General features: G+C 38.5%; 1 protein-coding gene across 1 annotated transcript in view; it reads right to left on the minus strand.

Moving 5' to 3' along the window:
• Positions 1 to 26,183, minus strand: part of pdgfc (platelet derived growth factor c) — a 115,506-nt gene that overhangs the window by 35,389 nt on the left and 53,934 nt on the right. Inside the window, exon 2 of the mRNA XM_017693389.2 lies at positions 12,759 to 12,954. Coding sequence (XP_017548878.1) covers positions 12,759 to 12,954 — 196 coding nt within the window. The remainder of the gene's footprint in view (positions 1 to 12,758; positions 12,955 to 26,183) is intronic.

Genomic DNA, 26,183 nt, shown 5'->3' on the forward strand with positions numbered 1-26,183 from the left:
CACAATACCTACATTTAGAGCCAATTGTTCATTCAACCTAATGAGAAACTGTAGAACAGACTCAGTTTATATCACTACACATACATTTAGAGCCAGTTATTCATTCAACCTAATGAGAAACTGTAGAACAGACTCAGTTTATACCATTCAACCTAATGAAAAAACTATCTTAGATGCAGAATTCCTAATACGGGAGTGTTGCTGCTTACAGAAGGACACATACCTTCAGAGATCTCTGAGAAAGACTGCACGGTTTGGATACAGTTCTGTACTATGATTGCACTGCTACATATTGCAAAATAAATGCTGGATGTGAAACAGCTACATACATACAGGTCTGTTATACTGGTTTGAATCAGGGACGGGTTAATTCAGCTGTAGATGGAGGATAGAGAAGCTGTCTGAGAACATTCATTAGCAGTCTAACAGTGACCTCACCCCTTTAGAACGAGCTTTTCTCTGACTGAAAACAACAATAATTCAGTCCATGAGCGAGGTCAGATATACATAATGCCCTGTGATTAAAAGCAGAGTTTGTATGTTAGTGCTTTCTCTCTCTCTCTCTCTCTCTCTCTCTCTCTCTCTCTCTCTCTCTCTTTGAAGAGTGTGTTGAGGAGAGATGTTCTCCATACCAAACAGCATGGTGGGCAGATGGCTCATCAATAATGCAAAGTGCTTTAATTACTACCTGGTATAAATCTCAAGTAGTTCATTTAGTGAAGAAACTACTGAAAATGTCAGTGACAAACACTTTTTATCACTACATTATTAACAATAAAGGTGGTCTTTGGAGCAGTGCCATAGGAGACCAATTCTGGTTTTAGAGAACTATTTTTCAGGACCTTTTTTGTAAGAATCTCCAAGTAAACGCAAAAGTTCTTTACACTGTGCTCTTGTAATCTATAGTGCTGAAGTTCCTAAATGGTGCTTGTCTTAGACGTACACCACTAGAAAAAAAAAATGTTTTACTTGTAAAGAAATTTTACATTACATAGAGGTTCTTTAACCCCTTAAATGTCCAGGACTCACCAGCAAGGATAATACATACATACAATATGCATGGGCTGGAGGTTACGGAACCAGCCTCGTGACCGGAAGGTCGTCAGTTCGATCCCCAGAGCCGACAGCATATGACTGACGTGTCCTTGAGCAAGTCACCTAACCCCCAACTGCTCCCCGGGCACTGCGGATTGGGCTGCCCACTGCTCTGGGCAAGTGTGCTCACTGCCCCCTAGTGTGTGTGGGTGTTTCTCTTCACGGATGGGTTAGATGCGGAGATGAAATTTCCCTGTTGTGGGACTAATAAGGGTCACTTAATCTTAATCTAATACAATACAACTATAACCTAAGAATGGCAGTGGACTTCAGTGCAACCAGTTTGCACTGAAGTCCCTGTAGTTACTGTATAGTAAGCCTTAGTATGTAATAAGCCTGAGGTTGTAAGAGGTTAAACTGAACAATGAAATTCTTACTTACTGCTACAAATTTAAAAGCAGCACCAAAACCTGCATGCAACACATTCAATCAGCAGTTTTTATCTTATGATGCACTTTATCATTCTTGCTGAAATGTCTATTAATGTGGCAAAATCAATTAGTGTTTCATTCGATGTGTTGCTGTGTGTTTCATGAAAATTGTTCCATAAAGTTGAGTTACTTGCAACTGCTGCAACCCAAGTGCAACTTTCAAGCAACTAAAGTGCATGAAAGTTTTACCATCTAAAGCCAGCCTGACTCATCGACAAGTAATTCATAATCTCTGTTTCATTAGGTTAGTTTGCTCCACTTAAAACTTAAGACAATGTTATTAATAATAATTAATAATTAATGCTGATTAATAATTATTAATACTTCCTATGAACTGTTCAATAACTACTATCAATTATTCAGTAACTATTATGAATTGTTTAATTGCTTTTAGGAACCATTCAATAACTACTAAAATGATTCAGGAACTACTAAAACTGATTCAGGAACTACTAAAAATGATTCAGGAACTACTATGACATTTAGTATGTAGTATGAATTATTCAGTAAATATTTTGAATTATTCAGTAGCTACTATAAATTATTCAGTATCTCAATTATCTTCAGTATCAGTAATTATTCACTAACTACTATGATTTATTTAGCATCTACTATGAATTATTCAGTACCTACTATGAATTAGTGAATAACTACTATACAGTACCTACTATGAATAATTTGTAAGTACTATTAATTATTCAATAATCCAGTACTATTAATACTAACTATAATGACTTAGTATCTGAAGCTAATGTATAGGTTCTGTTGTCATGCAAGCACTGAACTGATAAATGTTACACACCATCTGAGTATAACAGATAATAAAATAACTGATCTATTACTTCAAAATTCACATTTTAAATCTTAGCTGATTTTTTACATTTCATATTTTGTTTATTTAATTATTTCATTTATTTACTGTTTTACTTTTTTGTAAATCTTATAATATTAATAAAGTACAAAGTATTAAGGTGCTGTAGAATTACAGTGCTGTGAAAAGGTATTAGCCACTCCCCTGATTTCTTCTGTTTTTGCTAAATTGTCACAGTTAAATGTTTCAGATCATCCAACTAATTTTAATATAAGATAAAGAAAGAGTATGCACTATGACTAGTATAAGGCAGGGTAGGGCTGAACAGCTTTCTTCCTTCAATAAAAGAAATTATCATTTAAAAACAGCATATTGTGCTTACTTGGGTTACCTTCATCTAATATTTAAAGTAATGATCTGAAACATTCAAGTGTGACAAATATGCAAAAACAGGAAATTGGGAAGGGACAAATACTTCTTCACAGCACTATAAAGTTAAGTTGAGAACAACCATCAAAAAGCTGGTGAAGCAGAATCACAAGCAGAATGGCTGAGTGTGTGTGTGTGTGTGTGTGTGTGTGTGTGTGTGTGTGTGTGTGTGTGAATGTATGTATGTGTGTGTATGCGTGTGTGTGTGTGTATGTGTGTGAGTATGTATGTGTGTATGTATGTGTGTGAATGTATGTATGTGTGTGTATGTTTGTGTGTGTGTGTGTGTGTGTGTGTGTGTCTCTGTAGTCTCTTCTCTGCTGCATCTGCTCGTGGCGTCTGATACACTCAGCATTTCAGAGCTTTTATTACATTTTTTCTCTCCTGATCCGCAGATCAGATCTTAGCAGAGACGCTCTTTTGTCTTAATTTACTGACAGTGTTTACAGAACAACTTCAGCCTCATCATAGCTGTGTGAGAGAGAGATTTCACTCTTTATTCTTATTATTTCTTGCTTATTTAGGTGGGGGTTGTGGTGTTGTTTTCAGGGCTTCCCTGTTCATACTTCAGATCAGAAACACTACTGCAAATATCTCAGCACAGAGAAAGAGAGAGAGAGAGAGAGAGAGAGAGAGAGAGAGAGAGAGAGAGAGAGATGAGGGAGAGAGAGACAGGCAAACAGAGGAGAGAATGAGAGAAAAAGAGAGCAAGAAAGAGAGAAGAAAGTGAGGACAAGTAGAGAAATACAAAAAAATAGATGAGGAAGAGAGTGATAGAGAGCAGATGAGGGACAGAAAGACTGATGAGGGATAGAAGAAACCAGGAGAAAGAGCAAGTGAGAGAGAAGCATGAGAACGAAAGAGGGAGAGAGAGAGAGAGAGAGAGAGAGAGAGAGAGAGAGACAGAGAGGGAGAGAGAAAGAGAGAGAGACAGAGAGAGAGCGGGAGAGAGAGAGAGAGAGAGAGAGAGAGAGAGAGAGAGAGAGAAAGAGAAACAGGAGAGAGTGAGAAAAGAGCAAAAGAGAGGCAAAGTGAGAACGAGAGAGAGCGAAAGAGAGAACAAGAAGGAACGAAGGAGTGAAAACATATGAAGGGCAGTGAGGCAGAAAGAGAAACAAGGGAATGAGAGAACAAGAAAAAAGAACAAGAGAGAGAAGAAAGAGAGAATGTGCATGGAGAGAACGAGCAAAGAGAAAAAGAGAATGAGAGCGAGAGATAGAGAGAGAGACAGAGAGACAGAGAGAAAAACGGGAGAGAGTGAGAAAAGAGCAAAAGAGAGGCAAAGTGAGATTGAGAGAGAGAGAGCGAAAGAGAGAACAAGAAGGAACAAAGGAGTGATAACATGAAGGGCAGTGAGGCAGAAAGAGAAACAAGGGAGTGAGAGAACAAGAAAAAAGAACAAGAGAGAGAGAAGAAAGAGAGAATGTGCAGGGAGAGAAGGAGCAAAGAGAAAAAGAGAATGAGAGCGAGAGATAGAGAGAGAGACAAAGAGACAGAGAGAAAAACAGGGGAGAGAGTGAGAAAAGAGCAAAAGAGAGGCAAAGTGAGATTGAGAGAGAGAGAGCGAAAGAGAGAACAAGAAGGAACGAAGGAGTGATAACATGAAGGGCAGTAAGGCAGAAAGAGAAACAAGGGAGAGAGAGAACAAGAAAAAAGAACAAGAGAGAGAAGAAAGTGAGAAAATGTGCAGGGAGAGAAAGAGCAAAGAGAAACAGAGAATGAGAGCAAGAGATAGAGAGAGAGTTAAAAAGACAAAGAGCTGAGGGAGAGATACAGAAAGAGAAACAGAGAGAGAGAGAGAGAGAGAGAGAGAGAGAGAGAGGATAATAGTCACTGCTAGGTTGAAAGAGCTCCGCCACCAGCATCTCTGTGGCCAGAAACTGACCACTGATGGTGAACAACACAAACAGGGGATCAACAGATGAGCTACAGTCTCTGACTGAACACCAGCGAGACGAAGCTACAAGTGAGAGGTTTCTGATAAAGTGACCAATGCCTCCAGCAACAGTCAGCAAAAGTCACCAGTGAAATAATATCTGGTCAGTGGTGGTCCTATGGTGGTCTTTATCTAGTGATGAATGAAATAGATGGTGTGAGTAATTAACGCAGCAACAGATGTATGACAGTCTGTACCTGCTGACCTACAGGCTTTAGCATCACACGCGCTCAGTGGAGGCAAGCATGTCTAATATAAAGGCATCTGTAATCAGTTGATAAGCTGAATAAACTGCAGCTCTGACGTCTCTGCTGTCCTGGTTTCGCTGTGGCTCCACTCAGCCAGAGTGACTTTCTTGTGGATGGCCAGATGGAGGTGCTGTGGACACAGCTGGCCAGACTCCAGATCTCTGAGTGATATGCACGTGGGATATGCCTGTCATGTGATCTATTATTGGCACTTCGGGGAATCTGACTGTGAAGAAAAAGCTCTGCATTGATTTGTGATCCCTTGAACCGGTAGATTTCCGTGAAATACGTCACATTAATCTCTGCAGCCCAGCAAGTGTCTGAGAGATGTGCGGGATTCATGTATTCCTCATGTGTTCATACATCTAAAAGACAGTACTTAGGTCCAAAAAAAAGTGCAGCTGTGGAATATTTATCCCATCACAGATCAATAAGAGTCGTGGGTATGGGGCGTGTGACAGAAGGAGAGTGTGCAGTTTTAAATGACATGGGCAGACGCTGGTCTTTCGTTCTTTGGCAGGACGAGTTCAGGACCGTGCGTGGCTGCCATTGATCGCACCAGCCAGTAAAGCGTGGCTGCTCCAAATGAACAACAGCAGGAGGAGAGAGAGAGAGAGAGAGAGAGAGAGAGAGAGAGAGAGAGAGAGAGAGAGAGAGAGAGAGAGAGAGAGGGGTGGGGGGTGGGTTGCAGAGAGAAAGCCAGAAATTGAAAAGGTCTTTAATATGGAAAGGCTGGCTGCTGTGTGTGTTGTGGTGTTTGTTTTTTGTGCATTTACAGGACAAAAAAGTCCTGATTTTGTAAGAAAATGATTAGAAAATTCGATGACCCCTTATTTTGAATGGTCCCTTCAGATGAAACAAACACCCAACATACTCTCAACAACATGTCAAAAACATATGAGGGTTAAGATTAGGGCTGAGGTTCAGGTTAGGTTTGGGTCAAGGATGAGGATTAGGATTAGCCTTTGGGTTGAGGTTTAGGTTAGGATTAAGATTAGGGCCAGGGTGATGCTTAGATTTTGGGTAGGGTTGGGTAAGGTTAGGTTGTGGGTAAGGTTTGGTAAGGTTAGGTTTTGGGTAAAGTTGGCTAAGGTTAAGTTTTGGGTAAGGTTTGGTAAGGTTAGGTTTTGGGTAAGGTTGAGTAAGGTTCGGTTTTGTGTAAGGTTGGGTAAGGTTAGGTTTTGGGTAAAGTTGGCTAAGGTTAAGTTTTGGGTAAGGTTTGGTAAGGTTAGGTTTTGGGTAAGGTTGAGTAAGGTTAGGTTTTGGGTAAAGTTGGCTAAGGTTAAGTTTTGGGTAAGGTTGAGTAAGGTTCGGTTTTGTGTAAGGTTGGGTAAGGTTAGGTTTTGGGTAAAGTTGGCTAAGGTTAAGTTTTGGGTAAGGTTTGGTAAGGTTAGGTTTTGGGTAAGGTTGAGTAAGGTTAGGTTTTGTGTAAGGTTGGGTAAGGTTAGGTTTTGGGTAAAGTTGGCTAAGGTTAAGTTTTGGGTAAGGTTTGGTAAGGTTAGGTTTTGGGTAAGGTTGAGTAAGGTTAGGTTTTGGGTAAAGTTGGCTAAGGTTAAGTTTTGGGTAAGGTTGAGTAAGGTTCGGTTTTGTGTAAGGTTGGGTAAGGTTAGGTTTTGGGTAAAGTTGGCTAAGGTTAAGTTTTGGGTAAGGTTTGGTAAGGTTAGGTTTTGGGTAAGGTTGAGTAAGGTTAGGTTTTGGGTAAAGTTGGCTAAGGTTAAGTTTTGGGTAAGGTTAAAATGGTTCTTCAGGCTTATGGAGAATGTGATGTAGATGGCTTTATGTAGAACCTTTATGAAAAAGGGTTCTATAGAGCACCAAGGTGCTATATGGAAGCCTTTTCAAAAAGGTTATGTATAAAACAATATCAAGCACATTCTCCATCAATCTGAAGAACCCTTTCACAATGCAATGAAGCCTTTACTCATACAAAGACTTCTTTAAATGTTCATGAATCTATATAGAACCATTTTCTTTACTAAAGAGCCTTTCTTCTTCTTCTTTCGGCTGCTCCCTTTAGGGGTCACCACAGCAGATCATTTGCCTCCATCTTGCCCTATCCACTGCCTCCTCTACTTTTACACCAACCATCTCCATGTCACTTCACTACATCCATAAACCTTCTCTGAGGTCTACCTCTTCTCCTTCTACCCGGCAGCTCCATCTCCAACATTCTTTGACCAATATATCCACTATTCCTCCTCAACACATGTCCAAACCATCTCAACCTGGCCTCTCTGGCTTTATCTCCAAACTGCTCCACCTTCACTGTCCCTCTGATCTGCTCATTTCTAATCTTGTCCATCCTTGTCACTCCCAACGAAAATCTCAGCATCTTCATCTCCGCCACCTCCAGCACAGCCTCCTGTCTTTTAGACAGAGCCCCAATGAACCACCTTTTTAAGATTGATCTCAATATTCATCAGCACTAACTCGCTTAGGCAATCTCACAAATAGCCCCCTTAACCCCCACCCCCACTCTGAATCTTTAACAATGGCAACAGCAAGCACATACATCTCTCCTTCATCACAGCACACTTAAGAACGGACATAAGTGGAACCTTCAAGATTTAAAATCACAGAACACAGTAAGAGTACAACGCTGTTCAATCCACACAAAGCAAATCTCATCTGAAATGTTTAATAAACACAATAAATACTACATTCTCACATAGAAATGCTTATTATTAGTTATTGTTATACAACAGTTAGTTCCAGCCAAGTAAGATCATTGATTGAGAAGCGTTCTAACTATTTTTTTCCACAGACAACGTATCACCCTGCTGAGACACAGCTGCTAAGCAACGACTTTGACAGCTGTAGGAGATGCTCAAGCCATTTGAGCATTTTTACTTCTTACTTTGCACACAAACAGAAAATGGACACTTTCAAGATCGCATATGACCTACGGTCGATTTGGTCAGACTCTGAAGATGAGACTAAATTCCGAAATGGTCATTCCCACTGAGCAAGTTTTTCAGTCGGCAGCTGTGAAAGAAGAACACCTAAACAACCTGGAATCAGACAAAAATGAACTGAATAACACTCGCATACAAAACGAGCTGTGAAATGCTTTACAGACGGGCTGGAACAAAACAACATTAATTTTGAACTAGAAAAAAACAAAAACAAGACTGAGCTAAACTTGATATTGTGGCAGTTTTATGGATCAGTCCGATTTGGTCAGACTAGACTACATATTTGGCGAAGGGTATTCACTAATTTCAGGTTCTTTAGGTGTTCTTCTGTCACAGCTGCAGACCGAAAAGCTGCTGAGTGGTAATGACTTTTCGGGATTTAGTGTAAGGAGCTGGAGGACGAACTGCCAGATGGGCAGCGAGTGAGTAGAGCTCGCTACTCTGATGTAGCAACAAGCTGCTTGTTAAGAAACTACAATTTAAAGGAATTTCTAACATTAGAAAATATTACATGCCATGTTCACAGCCCAATCTATTAATTTCTTAATTTATTTATTTAACTGTTGTATAAAAGCATTAGAACACTCAAGGTCATGTATGTTTACGTATAACATCATGGCCTTGATGATCTACAGCACTTGTCTTCAGCTCAACGTTACTGCGTTATAACACACTCCCTCGTGTTCTACTGAATAATTAATATACTGCAATAATGATACAGTAACACAAGCTATACTGGACAAACCTCATTCTAGTTCTTTATCTTCACTAAAGAACCCTTCAAAAACCATCTCTTTGCAGTGTGCATGGCCTGTACTTTGGGTTCCTCTGGTTTTTGTGTTTGTCTTTAAGCTGTATTGGTTGTAAAGATGCAGATAAACTGAAACACTGAGAGCGAATCTGATCTCCAGAGCTTTTCCCTTCAGCTACCGATTACATCATCAAACGCTTTGCAACCAAACGCTGAGGAATGAAAGCAAAGACTGAGTGTTGGAAAATATTTATTCTGAACTGCTTTTGATTTCTGAACTCCTATTACAGGAACTGCAGGCGTTTAATTAGAAAACAGGGAGAGGAATGTGTGGTACTTTGCTCAGATTTTCTTACTAGATGTAATAACAGTTTACAGCTGAAATATAATAAAATACTAATGAACAACACAGAGTGAAATATTCCATTGTGTCAATCAATCCAGTGTGTCAAAACAATGATATCTTCTCATATCATGGATGTAGTATGTAACTCAAGACATATTATCTTTAAATATTTACTCTCAAAACTAAACTTTGACTTGCTATATTAAACATGACTTCATATCTTAAAATAATGACTTATGTTGAAATAATGAGCTACTAAATTTTAAGAAAGTAATCAATTATTTCGAGATAAAGACTGATGTGAAAAAAAAGAAAAAAATAAGTGATTATTTTGAGACAAGTCCAATTTTTGAGAACACAAGACATTATTTTCAGATGCTAAGTCAATAATTAGAGTCTATCAGTTATTATTTTGAAATATTATAACAAAATTTTAAGAAACAGAGAGAAAAAAAAAAGTACATGGACAATTTTCTGGTTCTTCCCAGCAGGAATGGCTCTTTAGTCCTTTTATATCATACAGTGTAAGTGTTGATTAACCCTTTAAAATCCCAGGCCTATTACACACTAAGGCTTATTATTCTAACTACAGGGACGTCAGTGTTAGCAGACTGATCTTTTAGAGTCTATTAGAAATTACCTACGAACCCCACAAGCTTTGAGGCAAATGTGATGATTTCAGCATTGTATGGACACTGTATAACACACTATATAGACATCTATAAACATGAGCAAAAGTATGGATACAATTCAGGCTTCTATATGGTTGCTTAGAACTTTTTAAAATGTAGCTCCAGTCTGAAGCTAAAGACACCAATCATGTCTTTATTCAATGACATCTAAACCCCCCCAACAAAAAATCAAAAGGGTTCTATTGTCACGATTGGCCCCTCATTTACATTTACATTTATGGCATTTAGCAGACGCTCTTATCCAGAGCGACTTACAAAAGTGCTTGTCATTACTTCAGAATATCTCATGTTAATAAAGGTCGACATAATTTTAAAGGGCTTTGCTCTAAATTGCTACTTGCTCTATGCATTGAGACCTAAACAAATACAACAAGTAGAAAAATACCTACAACTCAACACAGAGTCTACACAACACTAAACCTGCTGAAAAAAAAAAAGTCGAGCCGTACTTGAAGCACGAAGGTCTCTGGGTACGGATCTAGCTTTCACCTCCCAGTCCTGTCCATGTGTTCATGTTTTGGTTTAGCACATATGCATTTTGTTTTGGTTTAGCCCCCTCGTTTCATGACTCTGCCCCTGATTGTCTCCACCTGTTTTCCACCTGTGCCTCGTTTTCCCTGTGTATTTAAGCCCTGTGTTTGCCCCTTGTGTTGGCTGGTCTTTGTTTGCTCATCGTGTTTGCTGTTGTTTGAATCTCTGTCTGTGTTGTTGGTTGTACTGGTGTTGTTTGATTCTGGTTTATGTCATGTCTGTCCCCCAATCACTTCGTGTTGGATATATGACCTTGGACTGTTTTGACCATGACCCTGGATTTGCCCAGAATAAAAGTCGCTTATCTCAGCGCATGCGTCCGCCTCATCGCTCCACATTACATCTATATAGCATCTATATAAGTGTTCTTTTATTGTTACAATGTACTACAGTAGATGAACTATTGTGATATAGAACCCTTTTTAAAAAGTTTCTATATAGAACAATATACAATACATTCTGCATCAATCTAAATAACCATTTCACGATACAAAGAAACCTTTAACCATGCAATATTTCTTTGAATGTTCATAGTTCTATATAGAACCATTTTCTACCATGTTCTACAGTGGGACTGTGGAGAGCATCCTGAGCAGCTACATCATCGCTTGGTTTGGGAATTGCATCACCTCAGACCACAAGACCCTACAGCGTATAGTTAGGACAGCTGAGAAGATCATCGGTGTCTCTCTCCCCTCCATCATGGACATCTACACCACACGTTGTATGCAGAAAGCCACTAGCATTGGGGACGACCCCAACCATCCCTCACATGGACTTTTTTCACTGCTGCCGTCTGGCAGAAGGTACCGAAGCATCTGTGCCATCACTGCCAGACTCTGCAACAGCTTTATTCCTCAAGCAATCAGGTTTTTAAACTCACAAGGACTGAGCTAACCCCCCCCCCTCACACACATACTCCACACACACACACACACAACTCCTTTGATGTTCTACTTGGTCTACAATGTTCATCTGGAACATTGCTGCTACACTGTGTTTACACTGTTTTACTCTGGTTTTTTCTACCTCAGTAACTGCTGTGTTTATGTCCGTCATCTGACTGTGTGACTCACAGATCACAGCATGTTAATATCTCTGCACCTTATTCCACTACCTCATGTCCAGAATGAGTGCTGTGTCGGTGCTGCACTGTCCTGTCTGTTTACAGTGCCTAATGTCTGTTTAATTTATCGTATTTATTGTTTCTAGTTTAATTTTTTGTTTGCACATGATGTCTGCACATTCGCACTTTGTACTTTTTGTTCCTTGCTGCACTGTGTTGTTCCTGGAGGAATGTAAATTCACTCCACTGTGTACTTGTACATAGATGGAATGACAATAAAAGCCTCTTGACTTGACTTGACTTGAACCCTTTCTCCATATTGATGAAGAATGCGTTGTATATTGCCGTATATAGAACATTTTAGAAAAGGGTTCTATAGATCACCGAAAGGGGTTCTTGTATTGTTACAACGTCAGGCTTGTTACAGGGAAAGTTCCGTTTTTGGTAGTTCTGTATAGAACCATATACAACACACTCCATTTTTAAAGTGCTTTTTAAAACCCTTTTCAAAAAGGCTCTATATAGAACCACCTACAGCACATTCTTCATTAATCTGAAAAAAAAAAAAACATTTCTCCATGCAAAGAACACTTTAATCATGCAGTGTTTATGGTTCTAGATAGAACCATTTTATTTAATAAAGAACCATTGAATAACTATCTTTACACAACCATTTTTAAGTGTGTAAAGACAATGATTGTATATAGAACGATGAACATTCAAAGAACCCTTTTCATGAGGATAGGGTTAGTTGCATCAGGAAATCGTCCTTCAAGTTGATGGAGAATGTCTTGTATACTGTCCTATATAGAACATATATAGTTTCTATATAGTACCAAAAAGTTGTTCTATTGTTATGCTGTCAGGCTTGTTACAATAGATGAACCCTTTTTTGGTGCTATATAGAACCCTTTGAAAAAAGTTCTACAGAGAACCATCTACAGCACATTCTCCATCAATGTAAAGAACAATTTTGCATCATGAAGGTTCTTTACTGCGATGAAGAATGTGCTGTTTATTGTTCTATATAGAACCTTTTTAAAAAGGCTTTTATATGGCACCAAAGACGATTCTGCTATTGTTACAATGTCAGGCTTGTTTTAGTAGAAGAATCCTTTTATGGTGCTATATAGTACATTTCACCATGCAAAGAACACTTTAATCATGCAAATAGTTTCATGGTTTGACATAGGACCATTTTCTTTACTAAAGAACCCTTGGAGAACCATCTTTTTTAAGTGTGTATTTTAACTATTTCACTCTTTTTTGGATTATCAGTTATTTTGTTTTCTATTTTATTTATAATGCAACCAAGCCTGTACAACAAAAAACCATACTATGCTTTATTTCTGTTTTATTGACCCCTTTATTTTTAAATATAGGGCATCAAACAGTGCCACAGCATACTTATATAATTTTTTACAATAAAATTCACTTTTTTCTGCTGCAAGGGCTCAAAGTGGGAAACTGATGTTAAAACTATGCTAAAACTATGTGAACGCCTTACTTGCAGACGCCGTCCTCAGGGTCCTCTAGGCCGAAACGATGGTCAAAAGTCAGCTGGATTCTGGAGACTTCATCGGCAGCTACCAGCCTCCACACAATCACAGTGCTGCGGGGGTATGTGTGTGGAAATCCAGGGCTGTGAATCATCCCCTCACCACTCACCATCACTACCTTCTCATGCTGAGTCTCCTGAACCCCTACACCGAGAGACAGAAGGGTGTTAGTGTTTGTCTTTTACCTGATACAGCATCAGTGGCAAAGTCAAATTTGACTGTCCAGTTTCCGTCTACTGATGCGCCCGTTTAGCTACTGTTGTAAGGTTGGAAAGTCTTCACAGAACACTTTGGTTGTGATGTCACTAGGGATGGGAATCACAAGATATCTTAACATGCGATATTATCACAATATGTTGCCCACAATAATGATGACATCACCATACTGCAATTCTGTGATACTTGATATATTGAAAGAGAGTCCTCTATGATGCATAACGATATTTGTGTAACTGGCGAAAATAAAATACTCCTAAATAGGCAAATAGCAGGAATAACCATACCTACATTTAAAGCCAGTTATTTATTCAACCTAATGAGGAACTATAGAACAGACTCAGTTTACATCACAATACCTACATTTAAAGCCAGTTATACATTCAGCCTAATGAGAAACTGTAGAACAGACTCAGTTTACATCACAATACATACATTTAAAGCCAGTTATTCATTCAACCTAATGAGAAACTGTAGAGCAGACTCAATTTATATCATAATACCTACATTTAGAGCCAGGTATTCATTATTGTGACACAGCAACACAGCCACACAGTTGTGGTCAGTTTACATAATTTCAATTCAGCTCAAATAATTACAATCTAGAGATTAAGTGGTAATTGAGACAGGTAGCAGTACTACAAATGAACATATTTGTGGGCCAAGAATTGTGAAGTTTTCACCGCAAGCAAGCAAAATCCATCACAGTCATAGACAGATGAGCAAATCTACAGCGAAAGCAATGAACCAAACCACAACAGCATATTATTGTTATCCTTATTGAGTACTGATAAAGTCAAACCCTTATAATTGCATTTAAAAAGATATATGAAAATGATTTTGTATGATCAATAGCTGAGTGAGGGTTACAATCTGCTAACACAGCATGCACTGCGTTTGATGAGAAGTTTCCATCTCAGCCATAATCCTCAAGGATTCTCTTAACAGTCTATTATTGATAATAAGATTAATCACCAGTAGTCATAAAAGCCTGCCTACAGGGGCACGTGTGTCCTAATAACGCAAAGATGAGCAGTCTTAGAAGGTCACAAATGATCAGATCAAGACTAGCAGAGCCGAATTCTTAATTGGTGAGAAAGTTGTTGCCAAGCCTAGGCCTGGAGCTCCGTTTACTCCTGAGAAATTATTACGTACCTTCTCATGTTTTGACAAGATTTTAAGCGTTGTTGCTCCCTAAAGCAAAGGATCATAATGACAGTAAAGTGCAGCGGTTAGATCTGTGAAGGAGGGAGACGTGAGATGTGAGATCATGTCTGAGTCTTTCATTTCAATATCAGACAACAGGATCATTAAAATATATTGCTCCATAAAGGGGAATAAAGAACTGATAGACACACAGTGTGGGATGATCCATAGGATCAGGATCTGGGCATGTTTTATTAGATGGGGTGAAATTGGTGAAATGAAAGGTGAAAGATGAGAATTCCTGGACAATTTGCTAAGAAATCACAGAGGAACCAAATCACTGTCATAAATTTGTGTGACTAAAACCATTTGCTGAAACTGACGTGGTGGTGGTGTTAGTGTGTGTTGTGCTGGTGTGAGTGGATCAGATATAACACCTCAGTGTTGCTGCTGCACTGAGAGCCAAAAGGATGAACAAAACAAACTGTGCCGCTGACTTTACATCTACAAGGTGAAACAACAACAACGTAGATATGTCTAATAGACTGGACTGTGCATGGGTACAGTGTTTAAAACTCCACACTAACACATCACAACCACATCAGTGTCACTGCAGTACTGAGAATGACCCACCAACCAAATAATATTGGCTCTGCGGGGGTCCTGTGGGGATCCTGACCATTGAAGAACAAGGTAACAAAGTATGTTTGAATGTGTTTAAATTTATATGCCAACTGAGCATAAAATGAGCCCTTTAACTGATTAAAAACTTTCCAGTAGCTGGTGAGCATTCATATCCATGTTATTCAGCAAAATGGATCAGCATGTGGAATTGGAGCTTTCTGTGAGCAACTATGTTTCCTATCACTGCATAACAGAAGCTCCATGCTGCCTTCTTTGTTGGATGCACTATAATATTGATTTGAGGACTGATCAGTGAAAACATTCAGGGCGATTGAAGAGCAAGGGATACTCATAATCGTTGCTCATAACAGTAGTTTGTGGCAAACTAAGGGAGGAGAGTAGATTTCCTGGCAGAAACAGCCACTTTTTCAGGATGAGAGTTAATTAGGTCAGTATCAGAGCTGATACGCTCCAGTGTATGAGTCTGGTGCACCACTATAAGTGCGTGTGTGTTGTGGTGTAGGTGTGGGTGAAAGTGTCTGCAGAGGAAGTGTGCGATGTTGTAAGGGAAGTGTCTGATGGGAATGGACAGCTGCTGGAATGTTGCTGTGCTGAAAGGGTCTTTACACACTTCCCACACCCAGAGCCCACCCAGGGGACCACCGGCAGATTTCCCTTCACCTTTCACACAGCCTCAACACACACACACACACACACACACACACACACACACACACACACACACACACACACACACACACACACACATACATACAGCTCTATTAAGTCTGCTGGTAACCCAAACCTCCACAGAGCCAGCAGCTACTCTAAACCGTCTGACTACAGACACAAAAACACTTCACCTTACAATAACATGCCATAAAATCAGCCTGTCCTGTCTGTCCTGTCCTGGAAAAAAAGGACATTTAAGGATCTAACTGCAAAAGAAAATCATCATTCACTCACTGGAAAGAATCTCAGCACTCTGAAAGAGAACCTTTAACCCTTTAAACATCAACTTTTTATAATTATTAACTTTAAATGTTTTTTTTTTTCAGATATGTACCCCTCTCAATTCATTTTTACATGACTATTTTCCAAATTCTCTTTATCCCTTAGGATTAAACAGGTTATTTTTGTTGCTCTGCCTGTTAGATTGATGCACAGTTGCACACAAACATTTGACAACCTTTTGTCAAAATACATGTTCTGTTGGTTTTCTAAGTGAAAGTAAGTTAACACACCCTTTAAATAAAATTAAACAGAAAAAAAAGATCTTACCTGTGAATGTTGGTGCACAATTTCGGTTTATTTGTTATCAAATTTTAAATAAGACAATAAAAATGTGCCATATATTTTGCACACATTCAGTTTTGCACGCTAAAAAATAGTTCCTTACTAAAGGAACTGGTTCTATAAAGAACCATGAACACTCAAAGAGCCCTTTGCATGATTAAAGGGTTTTTTGCATCATGAAAAGTTTCTTCTATGATTATGATGTCAAGCTTGTAACAATAGAATAGCCCATTTTAAGAAAGGGTTCTTCTGACAGACTGTAATACAGTACAGGAAGTGTAGGGGGTGATATGACTTCATTTGTTTCACTTAAAAAGCAGCAATATATATAAACATTTTGTCAGTGAATCTTTCTTTGTGTTTGTCCTCATCATTTCAATAAAATCTGGAAACACGTTCAATTGATTTGTTTCATTAGAGTAACAATAAAAGACACTTAAATGTGAAGTATATTCCTATGCATTTTTTCTATTTTACAAAAAAACGGTAGTTTGTAACAAACAAAAAAATAAAAATCTACTAATTTCTGACTTTGTTTAAGGCATACTTTAGATAATAAAAATAAAGCAGAAACTGCATATGAAACATTTGTAATTAATAAGCAAAAGCAGACAATTTTCTGTCCCAGCATTAAAAGCTTAACAGTTGCTGAAGACTCTGCAAGACCATGAAAATGCGCTGACCCTTCATAAGATATTCTAACATCTTCTGTTTCATGCAGACAGCACCAGATTACTTATTTGCCACTTTATCTGAGAGCGAATGGAGAGACCTGTCTGCGAGAGAGTGATTCATGCAGGACTTGGGAGTCCACAGCAATGCCAAGAGCAACAGCAGGAGTAATGATTTACCCATCAGCCCAGGCTCTTACGGTCAGCCTCAGGCGAAAACCTGAACCTTATGGAGTCCAGAGAGGACAGGGAAAGAAATCTGACCACACTGACAGCTTCAAATTAGAGGAAAGATAAAACAAATCATTAGATCATGTTTGCCAACAGCCTGGGAAGAGCTGTCACGATGGAGAGGACAGACTTGAATAGGTGGAGTGATAAAATTACACTTTTGTAAACATGACATTGGTTTCTTTCTGAGATCTGCATGTCGTGTCGTGATTAACGGTACTCCGGGGAATGTGGGAGAAAGTCAATACGCCGCTTCACACACATACAAGCCCACATTACAGTGTTACAATATGGACAAAATCCTTCATCTCAATTCCAAATGTCGATTCCAGTTGGGACACTAGGTGAAATGCAAGTGAAAACATAAAGCAGTGTTTTATACATTCATTTAAATGAAAATGGTACAAAGAAAAGACTCTTTGTTTTTTATTTTGTCAACTTGTAACTATAGGTTCATTCTAAAATCGGTGCCTGTAAGACATTCCAAAAAAGTTTGGACAAGAGCAACTTAAGACTAGGAATGTTATACATTGTCTCACAACAACTGAATTACACATTGCTGCGCCACGGCATGGAAAAAAAAAAAAAAAAAACTCTTTGTGCTATTAAATTGAATTAAAGTACTCATGATATGATTGACTGTAAAATGATAGTATAAAAATCTAAAAATGTCACTAGAAAGTCTTAAATACTTCAAATGTTCGTGTTCCAGTAAGAAGTTGCGTCAAACCCAGGCTGAATCCCAAACAGCTCTGTACTCCCTAAATAGTGTGCTAGCTATGAAAGTTTAGAAATTCTAGCCTCTACAGCCAAATAGCACATATTTAACAAATGTGGGCATGTCTGAATCCCAAATGACTATTTCTTGCTGCAAGATCCAGTATTTAAATTTCTACATAGTGCACTATGTAAGGAGCCATTTGAGATTCAGCCCCAGTGTGAGAAGATAGGTGCTGCTGGATTGGTGCTAAAAGTTTTGTGATGGTAATTTGGCGACCAAAGACTTCATATAAAGCAAAAGGTTTTTGCATTAAACAGTTATATTATCATATGTTCATTGTTATATGACAAAATGTTTTTTTTTTTTTAAATCATGAAATGACTGCAGTATACAGTCATGGATGACCACCTATTATTAATAAAAACTTATTTAAAAATTATTTTAAACATGGAGAAGCAGCATTTAGCTACTATGCTGCTGTTAAACGGAACCAGTTGACAGAGAGCATTAGAAGAGCCCAGACACTGGACACTTTTAAATCCGGCCTGAAATTGTTCCTATTTGAGCAGCTTTGAGCTCAGTTTAAACAGTGAGTGTGTTAACATGCACTTAATAATGCGATAACTGCAGAAAATCAGATTTAGTCAGTAATCTGATCAAAAGTTTACATTCATTTGAGTAATCAGATAATAGGGAAACTAGAGGTCTACATGAGCCAGGCAGTAATCAGATTTCTGCTTTACAACCAGCCAGTAAACTAACAGAAGAAGAAAAAACACAGCAGCTTTTTTTGTTTTGCTTTTAACATTGCACCACTTTACCTGAAAATATGAACATATTTTAGTGAAATGGTTATTGGGGATATCTGTACACATCAGGGGACTAGCCCCCAAAACAAGCATTAGCCAAAGATTGCTGTCGTACAAGCCTGGCAGAGCATCACTCAACCCCTGGTGATGTCTGAGTCTCAAACTTTAGTCACTGCATGAAAAGGATACACAACAAAGCAATAAATATGATGTTATTATAGTACACAACACTATGTCCCAATAATTATTGTGCCTTGAAATTTGGGGGGGGGGGGTCCTATATATAAAAACTCTTTTAAGTTCTACAATGTAAAACTAAACTGTACAAAAATACCCTTTATTTAAATTTCAGAATGTGCAATTGTTTGAGTATATATGTCTCTTTTTGTTCCAAGCATTCACAAAAAAATGGTTCTTTCTCAAGGGTTCTTTGTTCTTTGAACCATGAAGACTTCAAGAACCCTTGTCATGACTAAAGGGTTCTTTGCATCAAGACAGGGTTTTTCCAAACATTCACACTTAAAAATCACACTTAAAAATTACGGTTCTTCAAGCGTTCTTTAAAAAATAAAATAGTTCCACTATGAGCACTCAAAGAAACCTTTGCATGATTGAAGCATGCTTTGCTTCACAAAAGTGTTCTTCCAAACATTCATCCTTGTAAAAAAGACAGTTCTTCAAGGGTTCCTCGGTAAATAAAAAATCAGTTTTTGGTAATATATAGAATGCTTTTTGCTAACAATGTTATAGAGAGCCCTTGCCTATTGGCTTCCATTGTAATTGGAATTTACCTAGACTAACAGAGATTAGTGATAGAAGTGCTGGGAGATTCCCCAGTAACGCTCCGTCTAGTCCGGCCGCTCCTCGTCAGGCTTTCTGAGGTGAAGCGAGATCATCTCTTGTGTGAAACTTATCCAAACACGAGCGGCCGCGGGCGGGCGGGTGTAAAGTTGCTCCGAAGATCCACCTACTGCACAAGACAAAACACTTTATGTATCCAGTTATATAAACAGATAAGGGGGGTTGCCGTGGCTGCCAGCCTTCGCTTTGATGTCCCTTCAGGAGAGAAGTGAAATGACGAGACGCTTCGTTTCATCTCTTCTTCGGCATGTTCCAGCAGTGTTTAGGCCACTGATTGACAGCTTGTTCCTCGATCCGCCGCCTCAGTCGGCCTAGTTCACCAAAGGTTTCACGTTTCTTGCAAGCCGCCACCAATTCAGGCCCATGGCTCTGAGGCTTTTAAGCAATGCACAGTGCTTAAAGGTACAGACTCTGTGCTCTATTGTGTGCAGCTATGGGTTTCAACCCTGAGGACCTCACACAGGGCAAGCTTCTGTGTTTTGAAACGTCAGTTTTTTGACAGCGTATCTTCTTTTGATACTTTTCAATTACCTAGTAACACCTGCAAAAGTTTTGTTGGTATTATTAAATGGCTTTATTTTAAGAATACTTTGAGCATGGCTGGCCTGAACAGCCTTTTACAAATTTCAAATACTCATTCTGGACAAGTACTCAAAAACTCACTCGCAAAATAGCACTTAAAAAGTTAGTAACTTAATGTTTTTAGTCGTCTGTCTGGTAGAACTGATACACTTCCATTTTAATCTGTTTTTCAGTCACACTGGCTGTGCTAGATGCATATCTGTCCTTTAAAACATGCATAAACTCATAAATATCCACTTAAATCACTCATTCCCACTATACCACTAACAATCGAAACTATATATAAAATAATACTTAGCTGCTGGTCTTGTTGGTATGGAAGATTCAGAGCAGCTCCTGTGCTGTACTAACAAGACTCTTCTTTCATTCAGATGTAAAAATTGTGATTTTTCCACAATAAAACCCCAGACAGGGGACTGGGTGCATGGCAGCTTACAGATTTGAGACAATTCATCAAACCTGTTGTGCCTATATGGTATACCAGCCTTGCCCTGCATATTTTCGCAATATGCATTCTTCTTATCTGACAAATTAAAGGCTTTTACTGGCATAATTTATTTTATTCTACAACACAATGGGAGCAGCCTTAATTCAGAGTACATCTCGTTCAGCTTAATGTTCATCAGAGTATCATCCTCGGTATGAAGGGCACATTTTGTTTTGATAATGATTTGACAGTTTTCTTTTCCAAACTACCTCATATTGACACTTTTTGGCCCAAATGTGGTTTAAACACCTGGAAGGTTTGAGTGCTGATGCGTAGCTGTAACGTAGGCTTTGCATGATGAAATGGTTCTTCAGATGGATGAATGATTGTTGTATATGCTTCTATACAGAACCTTTTTTCGAAAAGGATTCTATGCAGCACGAAAAGGATGATTGTGATGATTATGATGCTTGTAACAACAACTGAACTATATTTGATGTTATACAGAGTCATTTTCAAAAAGGTTCTATACAGAACCATGTACAACACATTCTCTATCAATCTGAAGAACCATGTCACTACACAGAGAACTAATCAATCATGCAAAGGGTTCTTTGTGTGTTTCTAGTTCTATATAGAATCCTAATCTTTACTGAAGAACCTTTGAAGAACCATCTTTATGAAGTGTGTTCTGTACCCAGTTTTTCCCTTGTACCTCACAGGTAATTAGCCAAGACGTTTTGTTTTGCTTCTTTTGTTTTGCAGTGAAGCTAAATGTGGCAAAGTTTGCTAACAAGTAATGGAAGTTTATATCTCACTAATTTGCATCATTCAAATTGTGTAAATTTGTTGAATTTACATGATTTAGGAGGTTTTTGACAAAGTATGCCACATTTACCTATAAATACGGACAACGTTCAGGCTTCAATACAGACGCTACTGTCAGCTACACTAACAAAATTTGCCCTTTTTATATGCACTTTTCCATTTAGCACTTAACTCTGCATGATTGGCAGAAGGGTGTGATTAAGGTTACAATCTCATGGACATTTTAAGGTTTGGTGAAAAATGCATCTCTTTTTTATTGGTTTGGTTAATATTTGTGTATTTGTTGAATATTTTTTTATGAAAAATAACATCAACTGGCAGCAGTCTTACAAGATTTATGTTTGAAAGAAAGATTAATCTCCGCCTACAAACAAATGCTCAACAAACTGATACCAGCATGTCTTGTGAATGCAGCTGTGGGGATGCAGTTTGCACCATGCAAATTATTGTATATAAGCTTCCACTGTTTGTTAGTTGCATTAGCCTTGCACCATTTCTCCAATGCTAAAGCTGATAAACATGTCTAGACCGACTGATTGCATGTAGTGTAAGTTAGGCAAATTTATGGGTTAGGTAAATTTGTTTTTTCATTGAACTGTCGCTTTAATCCTCATAATGTTACACTTACAAAGTGGAGTTCATGAGACTGCTGGGACTTTAAAACACACAGAATTGTCTGCATCATAACCGCCGGCACTTAATTCGATTTAACTAGAACCTAAACACAGTCAGCGGCGAGTACCAGAAGATTAATGTGCTTCAAACGCAGCACGGAGGGTTCTGCACATGGTTCTGATGAAGAAGTGAACAAACCCTCGACACACAGGCAGCCAATTATAAATATACAGACATGCTCCTGGGGAAACATTCCCTGTGTAATTCCCTGGGAAAAATCAGCTCAACTGTGAGTGGAATTTCTGTATATCCACAGCTAATTAAAGGCAGAGAGGAAAAAAAGAGAGAGAGAAGAAAGAATATGGTTTTACATTCATTCAGAGAGGAAAGAGAGGTGGGGGTGGAGGTGGGGTGAGAGGGACGAGGAGGAAATTCTACAACAAGGAGAGAGAGAGAGAGACAGAGAGAGAGACAGAGAGAGAGAGAGAGAGAGAGAGAGAGAGAGAGAGAGAGAGAGAGAGAGAGAGAGAGAGAGAGAAAATGGATGAATATGGACAGAATAAGAGAGCAAGATAAAGAGTGAGAGAGGAGAGTAAAAATGAAAGATAGAGAGAGGACAGAAAAAAAAACTAGAAAGAAATACATGGTATGCTAATGGTATATGAATTTCTTTAAATAAAGCTACTTATACCAAGTAAAACTAAATATAAAATCTAGAAAATAGTCGGTGTTATAATATTCTTGCAGTGCTGTCATATTGAGAAATATTACCTCCTGGTAGTTTTGTATGTCCTGACTATCTGAAGTAGCAGAGTAAAGATTCTCAGTTAACCTGCAGGTGTAAAAGCACCCACCATGCATTAACAGGTTTTTTCACACCTCAAAAGATCTAGGGCCACCGTATGATAACTAACACTGATCTCAATCCCTGCTGTTCTGCGTACAGAGCGAGAGGCGTCCCCCTGTGATGGAGCTGCTGTGAATCTCTCTGCTGGCTCTGTGGGTGCTAAGCTGTTTAGCTGTGAATAGTATACACTTCATGTTGTTTACCATCTCACTATATCACTTTATATTATATGTGGAATGTGCTGTATATGGTTCTACACAGAATCTTTTTAACAAGGGCTCTACACATCCTTGACATCATAACAACAGCACATTCTCCATCAAGCTGAAGAACCATTTCACCATGCAAAGAACCCTTTAATCATGCAGAGGGTTCTTTGAGTGTTCATGTTTCTATATAGAACCATTTTTGTAACTAAAGAACCCTGGAGGAACCATCTTTTTTGAGAGTGTAGTTAGAATTTTTTCTTGAGATCATGACTTGTGATCTCAAGTCAACAAATGTTGTTTGTTGGATAATCTGGAGATCACAAGGAAAATACGATGAGATATCAAGAAAACAACTTCTGTTATCTTGAGAATGCAAGAAAAATAAGCAGTGATCGCAAGATAACGGTCCAGAAAATTCTAACTACCTCATGGACTCTCTGGATGTGTCAGTAACTGCAAAGTTATGAATTAAAGAGCCAATCAAAATGTGCTCTAAACATTGGGACTAATATTAAACTGATTAAGGACTTAGTAACAAGGAGGTAAATACAAACATGCTCACTATAATGTCAGATGTTTAAGCAGGAAAGTAAATCAAAAACACTCTCAAGTAGCATGTAACTAATATAGGATAAAATACAGTAAGTTTAGTTTGATAAACAGGTACATACTGTATAAGACTCTGTACTTTATTCATATACAGTCTTTTTACATTATATAACTACCATATATTTTTTACCCAAAGTAACTTCTCCGTATTGTGGAGATACCAAATACTAACCCAGATAATATCTAGAACCTGCTGAGCATTTCAGTGTAATTTAGTTAGACTGCCTTGAAACTTATTTTAATGCTACCTGGATTAATGTTCAATATAGTTACCCTATATAGTTACACTCAGAACTGCAAAACAAAGCATTTTCCTCTGAGCATTTATTTTATTGACATCTGCCAGAAAGTGAGGAGAACATCATCAAATTTGACCAAAAAAGTCTTAAAAATCACTGACCCCCCCCCCCGAACATGGCATACCAGAGCGAGAGCGAGGGGTGCCTGTGTATATCCGTGCTGTGAGATGACCTCATCTCAGTGGGTTAAATAATGTCATATAGTGATCACAGGCCGGCCTCCTGAGAGCTTTACCTCAAACATGACTTCTCCTTGACCCACTCCCTCTCTCTCTTTCTCTCTCTCTCTCTTTCTCTCTCTGATTGAGCAGAGGATGAATAAACAGAGCCTCACAGTGCTACCATTGTGCCTCCCTTCACACGCTGGACCTCCGACCGAGCGTTCAGTTTAAATATTAACCCGCGAGCGGCCGAAAACAAAGACAGCACTCACACGTGTGTGTGCGTGTGTGCGTACATATGTGTGCATATGAGGTAGACCAGACATGCACATGCAAAAATACATACATCACAGAGCAGTAGTGTAGAGTATTTCAATATTTGATAATTCCTGTGAATTATTCGACTAATAATTAGACTAATTGCCTTAAGTGTGGCCAGTAAACATGCAGAGCTGTAACAGTCAAATGTTGGGCTGTTCACTGAATGTTTAATTACCTCAACAGACAAAAACAGCTGGTTACTGGTAAAACCAGCATATGCTGTTTTGGAGGAACATGCTGGGTGGGCTCACGACATCCACAGAAATTCAATTCAACTCAAATTCAATTCAACTCTGAATTTTTAGGAAACCCAGTAACTTTTCACTGATAAAACTCATTTTCGACTACAAAGTGGATGAGCAAACATCAGTAGGACAAAATATTTTCTAATTGTAGTATCTGTAGCATTTCTCTGATGAATCTGTAAAACAAATGCACTGTTATGATTGTATATGGGGGAAATGGAGCTCTTGTTTACTTTGAGGGTCTAATTCAGATTTAGCTATTAGAGATACTGAACAACTCCACACAGCTGTTGAGGGTAGCTCTCACTGTTAGCTGCTGCCTCAAAGCAAAGCTGTATTAAAGTTACCAAAAGAGTAATTAAAATAATATAATATAATAAAATAATACAAAAACAGGGTGAATCCTTAGAAATTCTGGGCAGATTGCCATCTCAAAATATCACATACAAGAGGAGTGTCTTACTCCCATCCCCTTTTCTCCTCTAATATATATATATATATATATATATATATATATATATATACATATATATGCTGTTTATATGGTAATGATGAACATATTTATATCAAGTGAATTCAGAGCCTGACTCTCTCCAGTGCATGCTCAACAAGCAGTATCCCACAGTAATATCACATGATAAATATGTAACGTTTCATAAACCGAAGCAATGCTTAAGTCATGAGGCCGGACCTTTTGGCAGAGAAAAATATTGGCTCAGCTGGGGGTCCCCATCTGCCAAGGCATGATGTTTGACAACCAAAAAGCGCATGTAAGCTCCCATCAAAGCGAAATAAAGCTCAGAGCGGTTTATTCTTATTCTTACTGCTGTGGCAAGTCTCCCGAAATCATAAAAGTGCTTCATCTTTCCTTCTGCTCTCCATTAAACCTTCAGTTCAAAGATCAAATGTACACAGTTTTTGCCCTATTAACCTAAATGGCTTGGCTGATCAGCCAAGACGTGTTTGGTGTCTGATTGCTACTTCAGTTTTACACTGGAGTTACGAGGAAAGTGTAGCTAACAAGTAAGGGGAGCTTACAGTTAGCATGGTGCTAACTGCTGCCTAAACCATCAGACCTGTCTCAAACCATCTCTAATCTCTAATAAGACACAATTATATGGTTGCTGACACTGTATGAACCACTAACATTTCACATGTACTGAACAACTCCACACAGTTTGAAAGAAGAGTGTATTGATGCTAACTGGTATGCGTTACCTTCCCTTACATGATAGCTACAGCCTCATACAGTGGGGTCCAGAAGTCTGAGAGCACTTCTATTTTGATTTCTTTTCTAATTTAATGCAACACTTTCATGGCCAATTTATATTATCAGTTTAACAACAAGAGTGAAAAATCAAATCTTTGAAATATTTGGATGAATTTGAAAGTTTCTTATCATTTGGTAGATTGTAATGATTTAGGCCTGCAGTTTGCAAGATGCTAACTGGCATCCATAATCTTCCATTATATAGCAATATTAACTTCATACAGAGGGGTCCAGAAGTCTGAGAGCACTTCTATTTTGGATTCCTGTTTAATAAAAAAAAATCATTGCTAAGTTATCAGTATAACAACATAAGTGAAAAGAAAAATCTTTGAAATATTTCAAAGCTCACCTTTTTGTACAAAACAGGCTACAATATGGTCAATAT

This window comes from Pygocentrus nattereri, chromosome 8 (assembly GCF_015220715.1).
Source record: "Pygocentrus nattereri isolate fPygNat1 chromosome 8, fPygNat1.pri, whole genome shotgun sequence".
Taxonomy (NCBI): Eukaryota; Metazoa; Chordata; class Actinopteri; order Characiformes; family Serrasalmidae; genus Pygocentrus; species Pygocentrus nattereri.